At 44.1% G+C, this 20,637-nt stretch overlaps 1 protein-coding gene across 3 annotated transcripts in view; it reads left to right on the forward strand.

Annotated features, from left to right (window-relative positions):
• Positions 1–20,637, forward strand: part of NISCH (nischarin) — a 70,078-nt gene that overhangs the window by 16,261 nt on the left and 33,180 nt on the right. For all 3 annotated transcript variants that reach the window (XM_083156374.1, XM_083156376.1, XM_083156375.1), the window contains exons 5-12: positions 518–681; positions 1,156–1,251; positions 4,454–4,549; positions 6,930–7,082; positions 7,217–7,285; positions 9,962–10,147; positions 11,977–12,105; positions 12,718–12,831. In XM_083156374.1, coding sequence (XP_083012500.1) covers positions 518–681; positions 1,156–1,251; positions 4,454–4,549; positions 6,930–7,082; positions 7,217–7,285; positions 9,962–10,147; positions 11,977–12,105; positions 12,718–12,831 — 1,007 coding nt within the window. The remainder of the gene's footprint in view (positions 1–517; positions 682–1,155; positions 1,252–4,453; positions 4,550–6,929; positions 7,083–7,216; positions 7,286–9,961; positions 10,148–11,976; positions 12,106–12,717; positions 12,832–20,637) is intronic.

Genomic DNA, 20,637 nt, shown 5'->3' on the forward strand with positions numbered 1-20,637 from the left:
ATGGTTGTGGTTGAGTGGCTTTTGTGGTAAATCATATGGGCAAAGAAGTACATATTAACCATTTAAAATCTGCATATCGGCCCAGGGCAGATCCCAGAGCCCTACGTGCAGGTCTGACTAATGACTGAAGCGCTCCATATTTATATAGTGGTGGACTGTGAGCTGGAAGATCTGTTCCAACCAGATGCCATCATTTTCAGTATTACTAAAGGTCCATACACACTGGGCGATTTTTCCCAGCATGTTTGTTCAGCGGTGATGGGGAAAATCGATGGGCTGAAAATCCCTGAATGCATGCAAGCTGAGCGATTTTTATTTTTTTTATTTTTTTATTTTTCCCCAGGAGTGGACGACTTTCCATAGCAGGACACTATGGAAAGCTGTCCACGTTGCTGCTCATCTGCTGGTATCCAATGCTTATTAGTACTGCAAAACTCTTGGAGATATTATGTTAAAATCCCAAAATGTGTTGTACTATTTTATTTTAGCTTGAATGATCTTTTGTGTTTCCTTTAAGGTGAGCAGTTACTTGTAGCAGGAGAAGTGTTCCATATGAGACCTCTGCAGTTGTACGCAGTGACACAGTTGCTACGACACACCAAACCAACATGCGTCAATGGAGATGCCAAAACCGACCTGGGACATATCCTTGACTTTACATGTAGGCTCAAATATTTAAAGGTAGGAGATATTCTGGGCCTTCTTTTAAAAAAAAAAAATTGTACACTTTTGTTTCTTTGGACCTACACACGAGAAGACTGTGCTCAGCACACAGCGATGTGTGCTGAGCGAATTGTCAGGGCCAGTTTTCTGGTGAGAACACTGACCCTGACCGGCGATCTGATTAGATTTATCCTGTATGCATGCTCAGGAATAGCGACACGCGGGGTCGGGAATCGCTTTCGCTATGGCCCCTACACACAGAGAAATTTGGGGTAGTTTTCTAAGCAATCTAGTCAGATCGCTTAGAAAATGCGCTGAAATCTCCCCATGTGTTGGGCCCATTACATTCTTCTTTTGGTGGCATTACAACCACCATGTTAAAACTCAGTAATTTAATCTTCAGCAATACAATTCATTTGTAGTTTGCAGCACAGATTTTTTTACTAGCTACTTTGTGTTATTACAGAGATGTTTTCTCATGTTCTTCCTTAGATCAGCGGTACAAGAGGTCCTGTTGGAACCAGCAATATACAAGAGCACTTACTGCCATATGACCTGTCTGTGTTTAAATCACTTTGTCAAATAGAGGTTAGTCATTTATGACTTAACTGCATTTTTCTTTTAGTCCTTCCTCCATTTACTAGTTATGCTACTATTATTTGAATAATCACTGTATACCTACCACACTTAACTACACTTTTGATTTATTTCACGCCATGACTCCCGGAATGATGCCAGCAATGTGTCATTGTAAACCCCATTAACGCACCTCTACATCATGCATTTAAGGTTACAGCAATGACCAGAAATACACGCTATAGCCTTTCTGCAATTTGGATCTAGCTCTGCGTGTGACATCCTCCTCCCCTGGCTTAGCCTAGGAATCCAGCTTCTCATTCTCAGAAGGTTCTACTCCCTATCTCCTCTGGCTCTGTGCACCACCTCCGTCAAAGCACCTTGCACCTTTCCTGGCTGCAGCAGCAGTGTTGCCCCCATTATGTCAATTGTACTGGGCCCCTCAAGCAGCCCGAACTTCATCCCTATCTGCTTGCACACAGGAGGCTAGGGAGGGTGGGCGCTTTCCAGATCATGATAGCTGGAGGTCTAGAACCAGGTGCTGAGATACAAGCTGGGGCTGCAATTCAAGCTAGAAGCGGACAAATGTGACCATGCCTGGGGCTACCAACTGCTATGTACACTTACACACTGCCTGCCCCTAATCCGATCCTTGCCCAAAGTACTGCTCCAGCTTCTATATATCCTTACCCCTACCCTACCTCAAATGCTGCATGCTCTTATCCCTCTCTATTCCAACTGTTACCTGCTCAAAGCAGTACCCCAATTGCTGTCTGATGTTTCCCCCTCTTCATCACCCAGCTCTACCCCAACTTTTGCATTCACCCTGCACTGCCCAAGCCGCAACCTGCACCCACCCCCAGAACTTTCCCAACTGCTGCCCAATCTTAAAATGCACAGATTTAGCCTACTGTATATGCAGGTTTTCTGCACTCAGAATTGAATTTACTTCCTGGTGTACATTCCTGAAATTCTAAGTAAAAAGTGCACCTGTATATTCTTTTCATTTATGTTTAGGTGCAAAGTTTGCAGTAAACAATATCAACAAATCAAACGCTTAATTTCCTAATTAACTTGTATAAGGCAGATAAGTCAGTTGCTGAACTTCTGTGAAAATGTTGCTAACCTTTTACCACCAATGAGCTATTAGTTTACTGTACCATGTAGTTATTTCATACAGCTGACCTCACTTGTGGCACTCATTCTGTCCATGGGTGTAGTAGGATCATTTGTCTCTTCTTTACAGAAGAAAGACCCTCTGTGCTGACCCCCATATGCAGTGATATTTATAGGTAGAGACCTCTGTTGCGTACATCTCTCCCAGGTACAAGAGATATGGAGTACAAAGTAAATTTGTGTGTCCCCCCCCCCCCCAATATATATATATATATATATATATATAGGTCCTGCTGGATATAGGACAGACCTATATTTATACAAGGATTAAAAAAGCACATAGCTGCGTGTAAGGGAAATGAGGGTGTGAGAAAGATGAGGGGTATTGCTATGAGCAAAAAACCTCTCCAAGGGGCAGATGTATCAAATTTCACAAAGTGATATACAGCCAGACAATCAGCTCCTACCTGTCATTTTTCAAACCCAGCCTGTAACATGGCAGCTGAGAGCTGATTGACTGGCGCTTTATCACTCTCCATTTTATCACTTTTTGAAGTATGAAACATCTGGCACTAAGATCCAGGAGAGGGTGAATGTGGGGTTATCAGTCTCCTCAATATACACATGTTCGGTTTGGGCAATACCCACTCTTCTCCATAAGATACAGGAGAAGGGAATGTGTGTCTGGGGTTCTGTCTCCTCTCTTTAAGATACAGGACCTGTTGGGTTTGGGCAATGCTCTTCTCCAGCATACATCACGTATATATATCTCCTCAAGATAAACATGTTGGTTTTGAGAGATGCCCACTCAAAGATACAGGAAGAATGGATACGTTTGGGGGTATTCCCTAGATACAAGAGGAATGCACTGGTGTGGGGGTACTTGTTTCCTAGCACGGCGCCCAGATTTTCTACGTACGCTGACGTAGTGAAAGCGCATCGCATGGGCCATTTTAGTGCCGTGCCATGCGATGCAATACGATTTTTTTCATGTCATTTCTTCACTGCTCTGTGTGCTCCAGGGGATCGCATCACACCTCCTGCAAAATCACATGCGATCGCATGCAATTTTATAGGGTGTGCGATGCCATTACATTAGCTTTACAATAATGACATACAATGATGTTTTACGCAACCCCCCCCCCACACACACTATCCACGCCACCCCGAAGCGTGGCGAGCAATGGCGGAACGCATCCTCCGACGTATTCATACCCCCACTATCCTTGGGGTTGATTTCATATAGTGTGGCGAGCGCAGCGAGCCACCGAGCACGAAGCGTGGCGAGTGCAGTGGATTACTTTACATGTATTCCGCGTCCGCTCGCCATGCTTCGGGCTCGGTGCACTATATAAAATGAACTCCACGCCGACGTGGATAGTGGGGGTACGCTCGCCACGCTTTGGGGTGGCGTGGATAGTGGGGAGGCGCCTACAACCTCTTTGTATGACATTATCATATTATTGTATAGCTAATGTAATGGCATCACACACCCTATAAAATTGCATGTGATCGCATACGATTTTGCTGGGGGTGCAATGCGATGCGATCCCCTGGGGCGCACAGAGCAGTGAATAAATTACATTAAAAAATCACATCGTACAGCACTAAAATGGCCCATGCGATGCGATTTCCCTACGCAGAATAGCCCACTAAGCAATTAGCTTAGTGGGAGCCATGCTGTGAAACAAGTACCGTTGTGGGAGATTCCATTCTATCTGCTGAATGTACATGAGGTTATAAGTGCACAAGCAGCTCAGGAAGTTATGGATGTAAGAGAGGCCATGTACAAGCACAAACTCCCTGTAGCCTTTCTGGGAATATTTTCATCTGACTGGAATTTGTCAGTTTTTTTTTTTTTTCTGTGAACTTTCTAGACAATTGCTGTCCGGGCTGTAACTGCAGGATACCTTCCAGCCAAGCGTACATCTATCACATGACGCTACTGATGCTGTCACCACAATTCCCTTACGTTGCATTTATTTGGATGTACTCAGCATAGATAATTATGGAAAACCTTCAGGAAATGCCTGAGCCAGCTATTGTTCTCTGTAAGCAGAGTATTGGCGTCTTATCACATTAACAACCTGTTTTTCAGATCTTACATTCTGATGCAAAACTCATTAAAGGATTCACTTCTTGCAAGAAGAGCCTGGCAACCATGACCGTTCAATTTTCAACATCATCGATGAAGGTGCGATGTTTCATCTGCTATTTCATAATATTTAAACTACTTTTGTGATGTATTTCTCTTTATACAGTTTAAAGCTGTCGGTGTCATTTGAATTCTTCCTGTGTGGTTCCTATAGAACATTTCCTGTAGTTGATAGTAAGGTCAGAATAGGTTACGCTGATAGGGAAACCCATTCCTGTTCCTAAATCTCATGGCAAATGAGGAAGTCTCTAGGAATTGCAACAGATCTTATTTTATTGCATAAAAAGTATTTGTTACATGAAGCCAAGTTATTTTCTTACACTGAAAACACAGTGGCCTATATAATATAGAGGGCATATAGGTGGGAAAGTACCAGCAATATGTCTGTAACAACTTTGTTCAGACATATTGGGGGAAATTTACTAAAGGAAATTTGTAAAAAAAATAGGTGTATTTGTATCCAGAAATACACTTATTTTTTACATTTTCTATCCCGAAAATACGGCAATTCGTAGTCGTATTGATGTGCTATCAATACGAATACGAATTGCTGTATTTTCGGGATAGTAAATGTTAAAAATAAGTGTATTTCTGGATACAAATACACCTATTTTTTACAAATTTCCTTTAGTAAATTTCCCCCATTGCGTCGGCCTTGCAGCACAGCCAATCATACTGTGTGTACGGGCAGTCAGTACACTTGCTGCAGGGCTTGACATCACAGCTGGGTGAACAATTTCAAATGCCTGCCCAGCTGCATGACAGGGACTGACGTATCAAGCGGCAAATCAAAAATATATGTACACTCATCTGATTGGTCATTCGGTCAGTGTGGTGTCTGTCTTTGCCCACAGATGCTACAATTGTACTGTGCTATGCGTTTTTGTCTGTACAATGGTTCTATACAATTTTTCTTCCAGCTTGCTATGAGATGTGCACTTGGATGCATAAGATGTGATGTGATGAACCCATGTTTGTAATGTTAAATTTCAGATGAAGTCTAAAAAGTACGTGCAGCACGTACTTTTTTAGACATACAATATCGGGCTACCGGGAACGCGCATCGCATCGCACAAGCACATAAACACCATCCAATAATTGTACATAAGATGCAATTTGTGCTTAAAAAGTACAAAAAGCATTCGATAATTGATGCGTCTGTGGGCACCTTTAGGTTGGGTACACGCCTGTCAAAGAGGTTGATTTATCAAGCAGTGAAAAGAGTGGCGAGGTGTACCAGTGAAAAGTTGCTCATAGCAACTAAGCTTGTACCTATGACCAAAGGATCCGGTTAGCATACCTGGGTACAGGATGCCGGGAGTGGAAACTTAGGTGCTGGAATCCTAACTACTGTCAGCATTGTGATCTTCATTATTCCAGAAGTTTAGGCTCTAGAGGGAGAATTACTGTTAGGGTAAGGCACTAAGGGTGCACATTTAGGGTTAGGCTGTGATGAGAGGACTGTTGGCGTTAGGCTCTAAGGACCTTATTCTGGTTGACATGCAGCGATTAGAAGTTCGCAGCGCTGCATGTCTTTTTAAGCCCACCCGCTCGCGTTGCCGTCCACACCCCTTCGCAGGGCAAATTCACCCGCAAGGCTGCGAATGGATGTTTTGCATAAACATCCGGTGATGTCAGCTGCCCACCCCCGGCACCCACATCATCGGGGCATTAGCATGAGAACTCCCAGTGTTTTCATGGGAACACCCATGAAACGCTGGGCATTCCCATGGGCGCATCCACCTGCCTTCTACCCCACACCTACCTCTCACACTGTTGTGTGCAATCGCCCGCCGAACACTCTGTTCGCCATGGCCGCTCGTACACAGCGCATGCACAAAATAAAAACATTGCGTTGCCGTGCAAATTTCCATGAGAGCGCTCGGACCAGTATACTGTCCTATCGTTGTGGTTTAAGGTTCGGCTGCGGGGAAGGGAGGGTTAGGGGGTAGAGAAGGGTTAGCCTGCATACTTAAAAGGGATCCTGAGTATCGCTGTTGGACGTCCGAACGATGACATACCAAGTGCCGGGATCCCGATTCCATCACACCTCAAAGGTTGTTGCGGCCTACTTCTCACCTCTTTTCACAACTCGATTCATCAACCCAAACTTGTTCCTTGTGTATTCCAGTTAAAATGCAGCGGTTTTAATTGCCCTTTCTTTCCTCAATGCCATAGCCAAAGCGGGTTTCTTTTTAGGCACTGAAGTAGTTGACGTTGGTCCCACATAGTGGTGAAAGTGCAGAAACGTACATTATTAGAACTCCTTGCGTACGTATCCGCTCACATTATTGAAGTCTGGGAAATACAATGTTTAAAGGGCTTCTAAATGACATGTTAATGGAAGCTGTGTGTGTGTCGTCACATGTGTACATGTATAGTGCAAATATTATACAACTGAATTGTTTTATATCTTCAGGAAATATTAGTGCCTGAAGCTCTTGAATTCGATCACTGGGAGGCAGAAGGTTCATCCTCGGACTCTCCTATTACAGCTGTGGTTCCAAAATGGAGAACCCTCACTACTGTGGATATGAGCCACAACCAGATCGCTGCTATTGATGATTCAGTGGTAAGACAATTATTACTTTTCAAAATTGAGCTGTGTAATTAATGGTGCTTGAAAATAATTCTTGTTAAAGATGTCCTTTACATGAAATATTAAGTGGCTTATTTTACCTATTTTTAACGTTTGTCTCTTTGCAGAAACTTACTCCACAAATAGAATTTATGGCCTTGAGTCACAATAACTTGTCCTCAATTGAGAATTTACAGGTAAGGGGCTTGATTAAATGACATGACAAAACTTTTCCATTTAAAGACAGGTTCGTCTGGCCCACAGGCAACTGGGAAATCCATGGTGGGCCCCAGCAACTGGAGGCTGGAGCCAGGTTACAGACCTTGCACTCACATTATACATTGCTGCACTATTCCAGGGTCATTTACCTGGTAGAGCAAGACCGTAGATGAACGTGGCTGCTTGGTTGGTTTCAAAAGAAACTACACCAAGATTCACCCTCCTGCCAATCAAAATGAGCAGTGGGGCTTATGTTTACTTCTGTGAAAATAACATTTTAAATATATTGACGTGGATTGTAGTTGTGAAATAAAAGAAAGTGGTAATATCCTAGGTCATTGGTTCCCTGGGTTGCTTGAGGCTCTTTCAGGGGTGCCTCAGGTGGTATTCGTTTAGTTCTACAGTGTCTAGGTAGACAATGAAAAGGTTGACTATTATTGGTCGACATGAGTTTTTCTGGATTTAATTTTTTAAAAATACTTTACCATCCACTTGGCGGGCATAGAGTTAGATTCTAATAGTGTGCCAAGTGCAGTGAGGCACCGCGCCTGAAGCATGGCGAGTGCAGCGGTACACTTATATGGTGTCCATACCAACCTATGTCCACAAATTCTTTTTTGATTTTAGACCTAGACCAGACTTGGCCAACCTGTGGCTGTCCAACTGTTGAGAGAGTACATATCCCAGCATGCATTGCCACAGTTTTAGCATTCCCTTATATCAAAACTGTGGCAAGGCATGCCCATGCCTGACCTAGACACTGTAGATCTAAAAGTCCATAACCCCTTAGGTCTAGGACCAAATCAAGGAGCAGATTTATTAATCCTGGTGAAGTGATAAAGTGCGCAGTAATAACGCACCAGCCAATCAGCTCCTAACTATCAAGTTACAGCCTGAGGTTTAAAACTGGAGCAGACTTGCTGCTGTGTTATCACCTTCCACATTATGACATTACCAGGCTTAATAAATCTGCACCTACAATTATTTATGGTCAAACTGACAGGCAAAACTAGTGTTAGACGGCCAAAATGTAACCGAACCGTGCATGGTGATATTGAGGCCAGGAAAATATTATGATCTAGCTCCCAAATCATCATCATCTCCACCATGCTTTACTCTTCACATCAGAAATTCTATTCTTGGCTCTGTGTTCTCCACACATAAACTCATCCTGAGGTTGGGCACAAGGTGAAGTACGATTCATTTCAGCAGAGGACAGTCTTCCATTGCTCGGTAGTCCAGGATTTATGAGTGTTACACCACTCTGTCCGCTTCTTTGGATTCACCGAGTTTACCAGTGGGAACTGCAGCTTACCCGAGAATATCATACTTTTGCAGTTCCCTCCTCACTGTTATAGAGTCACTTATACTGTCACTTATAGACAGAGGAGTGTGTGGAACAAACAAATTCACACTTTTGCAGTGGCTGTCTTCTTATTCTTGGACAGAATCCTCCTCAATGCCCTTCTGTCCCACACTTGTGTTTAGCTGATGATGCTTTTTGGAAACGGTATGTGTCATTATTGCCTTTCATACAGTTCCTCACGATATCCCAAATAAACTGGCTACTGCGGTCACAGACACACCCACTAGGCGAGCAGCAACTATTTCCTTTCTCGGAAAGTCTGTAAGCTCAGACAATCGCAGGACAATGTCGACATTCGACAATGTTAAAATCTTTTTTATTTTTCACTTTTCATAGCTATAGTGTAGTTTAACATTCTGAAATAAAATCTACTGCAGTTTTCAAGAACATCTACATTTCTATGCAATTTATCCATAAGAACAATTGATTGCATTTATTTCCAATGTACATTAAAAAATATGCTCATAATAAAGTCCTATAGATCTGTGGTTACCATACTTTCTTATCAAGGAGCACGAACGGTCCAGGTTTTAAGTATATCCCTGGCTCAGCACAGACTGAGGTACTAATTAATTCATCTGTGGCCAAGCATGGATATACTTAAATCCTGGATCATTATGTCTCCTTGAGGACCATGTTTGGGGACCACTGCTGTAGGTTATGTCATGCTCCCCTCAGACAATTGCTACATACAGTACATGTTCTCTCTTCCCATATTTACTGAATGTTTAACTCTGGTTGGAATATTGGGTTGTGAATACAGCATGGTCCTTGTAATACATACTCAGGGGGGTAATCTGGGATCACGGCTGTCATTCCTCGCTGACAGCCGTGATCCAGGCCCGTTTGCGGTCAGATCGACCGCAAAACGACAGACGGGATTCAAGGGGGTGTGGCTGCGGAAACGGCCGTGGATTGTCGATCTGCGGCCCGGATAACAACAATCCATGCCGTTATCAGCAAAATGGGCCTGACCGCTTCTGAAGTCGGGCCCATTCTGCCGTGATCCCAGCATCAATGCTGTCGGTAATGACAGCATTGAATAGGGAGCCGCCGCTATTTCCCACGTCTGAAGTAGCGGCGGCACATTGCATACCCCCCTCAGTCTCCAATCCCAACACATTAGACCTGCCTGTCCACAGTTAAGACAGCCCTGTCATAGAACATTCAGTTATGTTGATTAGTACCTAAATTTCATAGCTGTAACTGTAAAAGTAAATGCTGATGTGTTGCGGATTCTAATGATGGCTGAAGTACAACATTCTTTTGTCTTCCCTGCTTTGTGTAGCATCTGTACAATCTGATTCACTTGGATCTGTCCTACAACAAGTTCTCTGCACTGGAAGGCGTCCACTCCAAGATTGGAAATATTAAAACTTTAAATTTAGCAGGAAATCTTCTTGAGAGCCTCAGAGGCCTTCATAAGTTATATTCTCTCGTGAACCTGGATCTGAGCAACAACAACATCAAAGAGGTATTCCCATTTCTGCTCTTGAGTAACCACCACAAAACTGTAGATGTGTCCTCATACATCACTGCTGCAGCCGCGCCAAACTGTCCCACTCAGTGCGCCAGGTCACGTGAGACTCTGCTGGCATCTGGCTGTGTTTTTTTGGCATGTTGCATGGGACCTGGGGACTCATTTGCACCAGGCATCTTGTGCATCGAGGCATATTGGGGCTAGCTATATGAGGACACCTGTAGGTTTATAAGCAGTGGGTTTTCTTCTAAATTGATTGAATTTTTTATATTGATTGAATCTGTGGGGTGAATTCAATTAGCCCTGATTACCAGGCGTGTAAAAATTTGGTAGCCCTGGTCGTTTTAACGGCCAGAGCTATTCAAATAAAGCCCATTTTTCCCACCTGTTTTATTAGCCTGTTATCAGATGTTAGCACATAGAATCTAGGATAAGTTGCTGGACTTATCTGTTAACGGGTGTCCGGCGCCCGATAGCCGCCTATTTATCGGGGATTTCTGTTTGGGGCTGCTCAGAGCCTAAAGAAATTCCTGTTTATTCCTGGTTGCAGTCAGGGCTACTTGAATAGCTTGGGGGATTAATGAGTTTGCATAAATTGCCGCAGCAAATTGTATTCACCTCTATATTTCTTGGAGGATAAATTCCAAGATCTAATTCTCTCTGCACAAGTAACATCAACCCCACCTGCAGTGCACATGGTTTTGTCCATTTGAGAAAGAATTTTCCTTTGCAAGTGAACCAGAATAAGAGCCTTAGCCCCACCATACACTACTCTTCTGGGAGCATCTGGAGTGTAGACACTACCTGTATATGACGACATCGCTATAATCTTCATTATAATTTATTGTGTACCTTTACCAACTTTATTTTTGGTGGCATTGGGGCAGATGTATCATAGCAGCGCTTATCGCGCCGCTATGATACTTCCTGCTTCGCCTCAATAGCGAGGCGAAGCAGGAAGGGACATCGACAAGATGTATTAACATCTTGTCTGCCGAAGCGGGGGAGCGTTAACTCCCCCCTTCGGCGATGTCCCTTTCTGGAGATAGCGCATCAGTTAATACTGATGCGCTATCTCCTGTCCCCCGGCCGGCCGCACTGGGCATGTGCGAGATCTCCAGCGCAGCCCAAGCCAGACGCAGGGCTAGCGTTGTCCCCATAGTGGGGATAGGACAACGCTAGCCCTGAGCTGGCGAAGCGGCCGGGGCGAATTAACGCCTTGAAGGCTGTTAATACATCGCCCCGGCCGTTAATCCCTGGGGGGGATTGCAGGGACAGCCCCGCTGAGCGTAACTCGGCGGGCTGTCACTAGCGCACGTTAGGTGCGCTAGTAATACATTAGGGACAGACGTAATCCCCCCCCCAGTTAACCAGCGTTAAGTGCATTTTTGCACTTAACGCTGGTTAATACATCTGCCCCATTATCCTTCCACTTGTATGTAAACGGTCAGCTTTAATAAATAACGAATTGAATGGCCATTTACTACTGATATACACCATTACACTGTTCTACTCTCCCTCCACAACCTAGTGTATGGTAGGGCAAAAAATACTGCATGTCGCGGCACTTGTCGGCTGAAAAAAAACCCATAAAAATGTCATGTGGACATTTGACTATCGACGTAGCCATTGTCGACCGAATGCTTGTGTCGATTCCCCAAACCTGTCGACTTATTTCATGTGTCAACCTCACATCCTTTTACCCTCCTAAGTAATGCCTGTTATCCTGGTTAAGGGGCGTATTTACATTTGTGCCAATCTCATTTGCACTATAATGTCATATACAAGCTGAAAACATTTTAAGGAGTCTTCTTTTTATTCAGGTAGAAGAAATAAGAAATCTAGGCAACCTCCCATGCTTGGAAACTGTGAATTTGACTGAAAACCCTGTGACCATTGTTCCCGATTACAGAACCAAAGTTCTTGCACAATTTGGAGATCGAGCAGCTGAGGTGAGAGCAGCGCCAATTTGTAATGTATTCTATTCAGTTGTCACGCTTGTCTATAGTTGTATGAATGGTGAATTCAATTGCTCACGTATCATTTCATTGCTAAGTTCCCGGATCCATGTGCTTTCACATTCACAGCCAAAAAAAGAGTTCAGTGGTCGGAGATTCTATTTCCTGCCCCCTGGCAGGCAGAGAAGAATCCCTAATGCTGCCGGCTATTTTAGTTAATGAATAAACCCCCAGGGATCAATTAATAGCAATAATTACTGTGGCTAATTTAATTCCACCATAAATATCTTATAAGGCTGGGTACATGCTACGCCAATATCGTACCGATTTGTCATTTCCGGGCAAATTGGGAATATCGGGCACTTTGTACTACGATTTACACAGTCCAATTGTTTGCTGTGCCTTCTGGTTGGCCCTGCTACAGGATTAGCCAGAAGGCATCGCCAATTCATGCCTCATTGCAAACCCTTTTGCTCACGATTCTGTCGTCCACCCCAAATTGGCCCGCTGCACACGAGAACGAATAAGACTGTGTACGGGACGGACAGATTGTGCTCATGTGGTTTGAATTGTTATTTGGATTGCTGACTAAGCTCTTTCTGACAGGTCTGTTTGGACAACACCAACACAACTGAGCGGGAGCTGGATACAGTGGAAGTGCTGAAGGCCATCCAAAAAGCAAAGGAAGCAAAAAATAAACTGAACAATGCTGATAAAAAGGTATAACACAAAGCTTGTCTTCTAAAAACATTTAAGCACAAACCATCCAAGTTTTAAAAATGTTGTGTCCTGATTTTTTATTTTGTTTGTACGTATCCGGAATTTTCTGTTGTCAGTTACTCTTAATTGCAGTGATTTCCCCAGGCATATACCGTCTAGGGAAGAAGGTGTTTAATGATTTAGCCCTCTTATGACGGGTATAGCACACAATGTATATGTAGACCGGCACTTTGGCAAAAGGTTGACGCATGAAAAGATCGACATGAATTTTTGCATTATTTTTTTGGGGTGTCCCTGTGGAACCTGAGCATGTGGACCCCCAATTTGTGTACCAGGTGCCTCACTCTACTACCGCTGTGGTCAACACAATGTACCTGTCCCGATCGACCTCCCTGTGCATGACAAAGTCCAAATAACGAAGAAAAATATGGGTCAACTTTTTGGCTGTCAACTTAGACATTGTCTGTCAGCCATCTGGATACCTTATGACGGATAGCATGTAACATATTTTACTTTGCCATTGTTTATTATACAAAACATAAGCCAACATGAAGAAGCGTTCTGCGAGAGGAAAGGCCCCTGATCACTGCCTTGACTACACCTCTGGGGGTAATGATGAGATTTGGCACTGTCTCCTATACTGTAGCTGCAGTCTGTGAGTTGTCCCTGGCCATGATGGTGGAGAATGTGCTGACAACTACTGAGTGGGTGTTGTTAGCTATACCCCAGTAACCCTGCCTGCTATCTCTTTATAAAGCTCTACAACCTCTTGCACCTGTAATATGCCACATACAACACTGGTAGGTGCCCGCCGGTGATAAACCGCCCCTAAAGTGGACATCATTTTTACATTCTGGTCCAGTTCAATAAAAACATGTACAACCAGAATTAGGATATTTGGCAGAATGTGCTGTTCTGTGCTACCCATTATTACAACCAACTGCTAGAGTCTTAGGATTTATTTACGAAGATGGGAGTTCTATTGAAAATGAGATGTTGCTATGGGAAACCTATCAGGATCTACTTATTCAGCACCTTCTAGAACAGGCATGTCCAACGTTGGCCCTCCAGATGTTGTGAAACTACACATCCCAGCATGCTTTGCCACAGTTTTGCTATTAGAGAATGCTAAAACTATTGCAAAGCATGCTGGGATGTGTAGTTTCAAAACATCTGGAGGGCCAATGTTGGACATGCCTGTTCTAGAAGATAATTGATAGTATCTGAGAGGTTTCCCATAGCAACATCCCATCTGAAATAGAACTCCCATCTTAGTAAATAAACCCCTTAATCGCAGGGTCTGGAAGTATCTGAGCTCTGTATTGATTAAATGTGTACTATAACTGCTGTGACATTTAATCAATGCTCAATATGAATGCAAAGAAAACCTTCCCCACACAGTTGCTGTACATGCCCATCATGCATTCCATTATAAACCAACTGGACACACCACCATCTGGACTTTTCAACAGAAATTGAGGTTCATCAGACTAGGTGGCACATGTCCAGTTCTGTGAACCATGTGCCCACTTGTAGCATCAGATTCCTGTTATTAGATGACAGGAATATTATTCTGCTGCTGTAACCCATATACTTTAAGGGTAAACGTGCTGTGCATTCAGAGACGCTCTTCTGCATACTAGTGTTGTGAGGAACAGGGCCGGATTTAAGTGTTAGTCCGCCCCTAGGCACCACTTTTTTTGCCGCCCCCCCCACCCCACCCCTCAATATAGGCAGGGAGATAAAAGGGAGACAGAGAAGGGGGGAGGGGGAGAGAGAGAGAGAGAGAGAGAGAGGAGGGGGGGGAGAGAGAGGAGGGGAGAGAGAGAGGGGGGAAAGAGGGGGGTAGAGGGAGGGGGTAGATAGAAGGAGGGGAAGATAGTGGGAGGGGAGAGCGGGGAAAGAGGGAGGGGGAGAGAGAGAGGGATAGGCAGAGGGAGAGAGGGGAGGGGGAGAGAGAAAGGAAGTGGGAGAGAGGGAGGGGGAGAGAGAAAGGAAGTGGGAGAGAGGGAGGGGGAGAGAAGGGGAGATAGGGAGGGGGAGAGAAGGGGGAGAAGGAGAGAGAGCGATGGAGAGGGGGGATAGGCAGAGCTCTGCCCACTCCAAAACAGTGCATGTACCTTCAACAGCACTGCAGGGCTGCTTTCCCACCGGGTCTTCAGCTCCCTCTCCCCAGCATAGCAATGTGGCATCCCCCTTACGCCAGGTCTTCAGCAGAAGTTGATCCCTGTGCCACAGGGCTGCCTGCCGCTGCACCTCTCTCTCCTTGTCCCCTGCCGCCGCTGCTCCTCTTGTGGTCCCGGCAACTGTCACTGCTCCTCTCTCTCCTCCTCTTCTGCGCCTGCCGCCGCTGCTCATCTTGTGTTCCCCGGCACCTGAAACTGCTCCTCTCTCTCTCCTCCTCCCCTGCGCCTGCCGCCGCTGCTCATTTTGTGGTCCCCGGCACCTTCTGCCAGGGCTGTTCTCGTCTCATGGTCGCCGGAAGCTGTTGACTGTCAGGTCAGCAGCACTCGATCCCCGGCGCCGGAAGGGCAAAGCTCCTGTCATTGACTCGCTGGCACTAAAGGGCTGCCTTTCTGGCGCCGGGTGTTCAACACTCGATCCCCGGCGCTAGTGTGCCGCAGGTACAGCTGTAGGTGGGCACTTTCCGTGAGGTAATTATATTTTTAAAAGAAAAAAAAAAATCATGCAACTGTTTGCCGCCCCCAGCAGGTGCCACCCATAGGCCCGTGCCTCACGTGCCTAGTGGGAAATCTGGCCCTGGTGAGGAATAGTTACTGGAGATACTGGAGGAAATTTACTAAGATGTGTATTCTACTTCACATGTGATGTTGCTATGGGCAATCAATCAGAATCTACTTCTTATTTTTCTAGCACCCTCTAGATTCTCTAGAAAATAGTAGACCTGTTCTGATTGGTTGCCCATAGCAACATCACATGTGAAGTAGAATACACATTTTTGTAAATTTCCCCTATTGTCTCCTTCCTGTTGTTTGAACCAGTCTGACCATTCTCCACTGACTTATCTTACTGACTGGGCTTTCTCGTCCACCGAACTGCAGCTCTCTGGATGTCTCTGAATGTTTTTTCTCTAGACACTGTTTTATGTGAACATTCCAGCACTTTCTGAGTTACTGAAACTGCCTTATCTGGCATTAACAACCTTTCTACGGTTATAGTCACTTACACTCCCGTAACTAGACATTTTGGTCCTCCCAATATTCTGAATAGGAACACTGCGCACTGTAGTAGTTTCCAAAAAGCAGGGCATGGATTTGCGGGAAGGGGGATTGGTCACATTACACACTTGTGCCCCTTTCTTCATGTTACATAACGCAGTAGAGTCGCTCGTCATCTAATTATTTTTCGGTAATAAAAGTCAGTCTAGACTGACTTGTATTCTGGGCGATATCCGCCAAATTTACACCGATACACCTGTGTTCTTAGGGGCACGCCCTTTTCACGCGTTTTCTTGGGCGCACCTACCGTTTTTTTGAGCGCATCCATAAAACGCTGGGCGAAGCCCTGTCTGGCCCTCCTTTCCCAGAGCAAACCGCTCGGTGAGTGTGAAACTCGCCGGAGCCATCTGCTCCCAGTGTTTGCGCATTCGCAAACCCTGAGCATCGCGGACGGGGACAAATTTGACCGTAACAAATGGGTCTGCATTGGCCCCTATGTGTGTTCAGTCTTGGGGGGGGGATATTCAATCCAGGGTCATGACTGTTGGGCTGGCCCAATTGCTGTGACCCTGTCCCATTCTCAGTTGGCTCGACTAAGAATCAGCAGGCGGGATTCAATGTCCCACCTGCCAAACACCAAAAAGGGTGTGTGGCCGTGAGATATGGCCATGGATCGTTGAGCTGCGGCCAGGAGCTCGCCAATCCAAGACCATTCTTGGCAGAACGGGCCTGACTGCTTCTAACGTTGGACCTGTTCTGCCAAGATCCCTGTTCAATGCTGTCGAGAAAGACAACATTGAATAGGGCCCCTCCACTATTTCCCCTGTCGGGAATAGCGGCGGGAGATTGAATGTCCACCTTAAACTAATGATCCTAAACCTATACTAAATGTTTTTTTTTTTTTTTTAGAGAAGGGGATTTTAGGGTGAATATGCTGGGAAGATTGTCATACCATCTTAGTGTTTTTCCATCTGTAAATCATATCCCCCACCTTTTATTTATGGACTCCAAGGAGTAATTTTACTAAAGCTTCTAAAACGGAAATGATGTGATGTTGCCCATAGCAACCAATCAGATTCTGTCTATCATTTTCTAAAGTGCAGTGGATGAGTGCCAGTTGGCTGAGACTGAACCCAGATAAAACAGAAGTCCTGATGATAAATCACAGGACAAGACTGCAGCATAGCCAACTGACAGGTCTTAAGCTGGGCACCGCACTAAAAAACGGAATCTTGCTGTTGTCCTGGATAGTGGCCTGACACTTAAACATCAGGTGTCCGTCACAATCAATTCAAATCCTCATTCTTTTCATCTGAGAAACATAGCCAGAATCAGCACTTAATTCCCTCAGAAGACCTGCCTAAAGTCATTCATGGATTTATATCATCACGACTAGACTACTGCAATGCTCTCTACCTGGGTCTCCCATCAAAAGAATTGCACCGCTTGCAGCTGGTACAAAATGCAGCCGCCAGACTATTAACTAACCAGCCCCGCTCCTGCCACATAACTCCCATTCTCTACGCCCTTCACTGGCTACTCTTAAAATGGTGAATCGATTTCAAGATTGGCTTACTCACTTTCAAGGCCCTACATGACCAGGGCCCAAGGTACCTTCAGCAGCTTCTGATTCTTTACTGTTTTTACTCGATCACTACGATCCACTGAAGAAGGACTACTAACAGTACCCAGAATCTCCCTGAATTCATCTGGGGGTCGAGCTTTCAACTTTGTTGCTCCAACTCTATGGAACTCTCTTCCTCGCACAGTGCGAGAAGCCCCCACTGTAGAATCCTTTAAAAATAGACTAAAGACGTACCTATTTACTCAAGCATTTCACTGACATCCACTGTTAAGCTTGTTTTGTATTACGAGCTGTAAAGACAATGGTAAAGCATTTTGAGTCCTATTGGGAGAAAAGCACTATATAAATATTATTATTATTATTATTATAGAGTCAAGAAAGGGAAAGGAAAGGTTGTTTGCTAGCACCATACAGAATGTCTTCAGCGCACCAGCAAAGAGAAAGTCCCCCCCCCCCTTCCCCTTGATACTATTGGCTCATATATGTTGTCTATGGCAGCACCCTGTTGCTATTATGAGACCATTTGATGGGTTTTGATCTCCAAATTCAGGGTCCCTCCGGAAGGAACTGCAGTACCTACTGCTGCAGAGGTTTTATTTCCCATTTCCCCCCTTTTTGGTATATTTTTATTTTGTGTATGTATTAATAAATCAATAACAATTGTGTGGCACTCTCTGGATGTGTGTGGTTATTCATACACACCCTCTGTCTTCCCTATTCACTTATAGTCTGATGCATCAGATCCAGCTGCCAAAGGTTCTGCACTTCTGCAGAGGTGGCAGCACTTGTGATGACGAATAAATGATTGGAAATTTTATAAATAACACCTATCTTACATTATCTGTTGATCTGGAAGAGTTTGGGTGTACAAACCAGAGGGGTAGATCTATAATCCCCCAGTTTTTTAAATGGTTTTCTTCATGTTGGCTAATGTTTTCTTAGTAAATAATGGCTTAAAAATGTTTTATTGTCTTATGATTTTAGATTTACCTCATGTTAGGTTGTGGTGAGAGCTGTATTTAAAGTGCCTTATTATGTAAAACACTTGTATGTCTCAGCTTTTATGTTCAGCTCACTGGCTAGTATAAGTATATAGTGAGTGAGTGGAGTGTATAGTGTTGTACAAATAAATAAATATATATATATTTTACTCATAGTATAAATTACTTTATTGAAGAAAGAGAACACAGAAGTTCTGAAGTTTCCTGTTCTATATTTTAACGCTGTTAAATCTGTATATTGCACAGTCCAGGAAGAAAACTACATTGTGCAGTTCCCAGCACTGTTTAACACTCTTACATACAGTATCTGACTTTTACAATGTGAGGCAGTGGCCTGATTCAGAGTGGACTCAGGTGCTGTTGCAACTGCATCTGTATGGTTTTGCTGCTGCCAATGGTCTTCCTGTTAAGATGACCACGCGTCGCTGTGCATATTAAGACACCATTGAACACTGCACCAATCCTACGGAGCCACAATCTGACCATAGCCACTGGTGTCGGTGTAACTGCAACAAGATGCATTCTCTAACCACGACACACCTGCGTTCAGCTACCCACCCATGTATCCGCATGCAATATCGACCTCAGGTGCATATGCAGACTGAAAACACTGGTCACTTGCATGCGGTACCATTACGTGCACCTCTGAATCAGGCCTAGTGTGATTTGTGCAGAGTAATTGTATACATTTATTTATACACTAAACTGTGCTGCCATTGTGCTTCTTGACAAATAGAATTAGAAACTGTACAAAGTCTGTATACTCCACCAACGGGCATCTCCCGAGCAGCAGGATCACATACGATACATCTTATGCGGACCATCTGCATAACCTGTATTGTATGCGATCCCCGTCATGGCTGTGGAATATGATAAATATTTGTGGTAGCCATGACAATCTGCTACTCCGATCTAAGGAGAACCATAACGTGCCTCGGATCATAGTCAGAGGAAATTGCAGCAATATGGCACTTTTTTCATTCGATCCCTTGTTCCAGAAGCTCGAAGTCAGATGGAAAGTGGCCAAATCACACTAGTGGTTGGGGTCCTATTAGGTTTGGTGACATAATTTTGGTTTGACCAGTTTAGGTAGTGACCTGTAAAGTAGGAGAATGTTATCCTGTTTCATCATTGTTTACTATATTAAAGAAGGTGGAAAGTGAAGAGCTTGAAATCTGCAGGAGGACTTAAACTGCTATAAAGACTTGATATGCTGTGATAGGAGGTGTGGAGTAAATGTGGTGTCTGATTGGATGGCTTTTGTCCAATCAGTTGCTGCTATAACCCACTCCATAAAGCATTGCAGTTCCAGCTAATTTGAATAACTCACACAGCCGCACTCCATGCTGTCTGCTCTCACTTCTGGAAACCAACATGGTCCAGAGGTGACCTCTGATCCTATGGAGTCATTTGAGTTTGGCAGAGGATATTTTGTTTCCTTTTTTTTTTTGAGGAGTAACAACTGTTAGAGATTGAACATCCAATTTATTGTTACTTCATGCTGTTTTGCTATATTTGATTTAATGGTGCTGTAATTGATAATGTATGTATGCAAACTAAACTTGATAATAATGATCATAATGAATGTATGAACTTGTCAGATGAAAAAGTATGTGTGAGTTTGTGTTTCTTGCCTTTTGTACCTGTTTAATATTGTATGTAATGTTGTGATGTTTTGTATATTACTGCCATTAGAGAAATAAAAATATATGAAATTATACTCTTTTCTAGCATTTTGCGTTATTTGAAGAAATAACATAAAATCATATTTTCATTAATGGCTGATCTGATTTAATAGATTCATTTTATAGTGCAATACATTTGGGGACTTCCAGATACACATTAAATAATTACTGTAGTGGAGTTTAGGCTTGAGGAAACCTGCGATTTGGGCTTTCCACCTTATTTTTCCATGACCGGGATGGACAAACTTAGGTCACCTGCCCCAATGGTGTGAGACAGTTTATGGGGTGTATTCAATGTTTTTTGTGAGCTGTGACAGCGTGCAGTGCTGTCACAGCTCGCAGGGTCAGTATATAAC

The sequence above is a fragment of the Crinia signifera genome, chromosome 8 (assembly GCF_055691185.1).
Source record: "Crinia signifera chromosome 8, ASM5569118v1, whole genome shotgun sequence".
Lineage (NCBI taxonomy): Eukaryota > Metazoa > Chordata > Amphibia > Anura > Myobatrachidae > Crinia > Crinia signifera.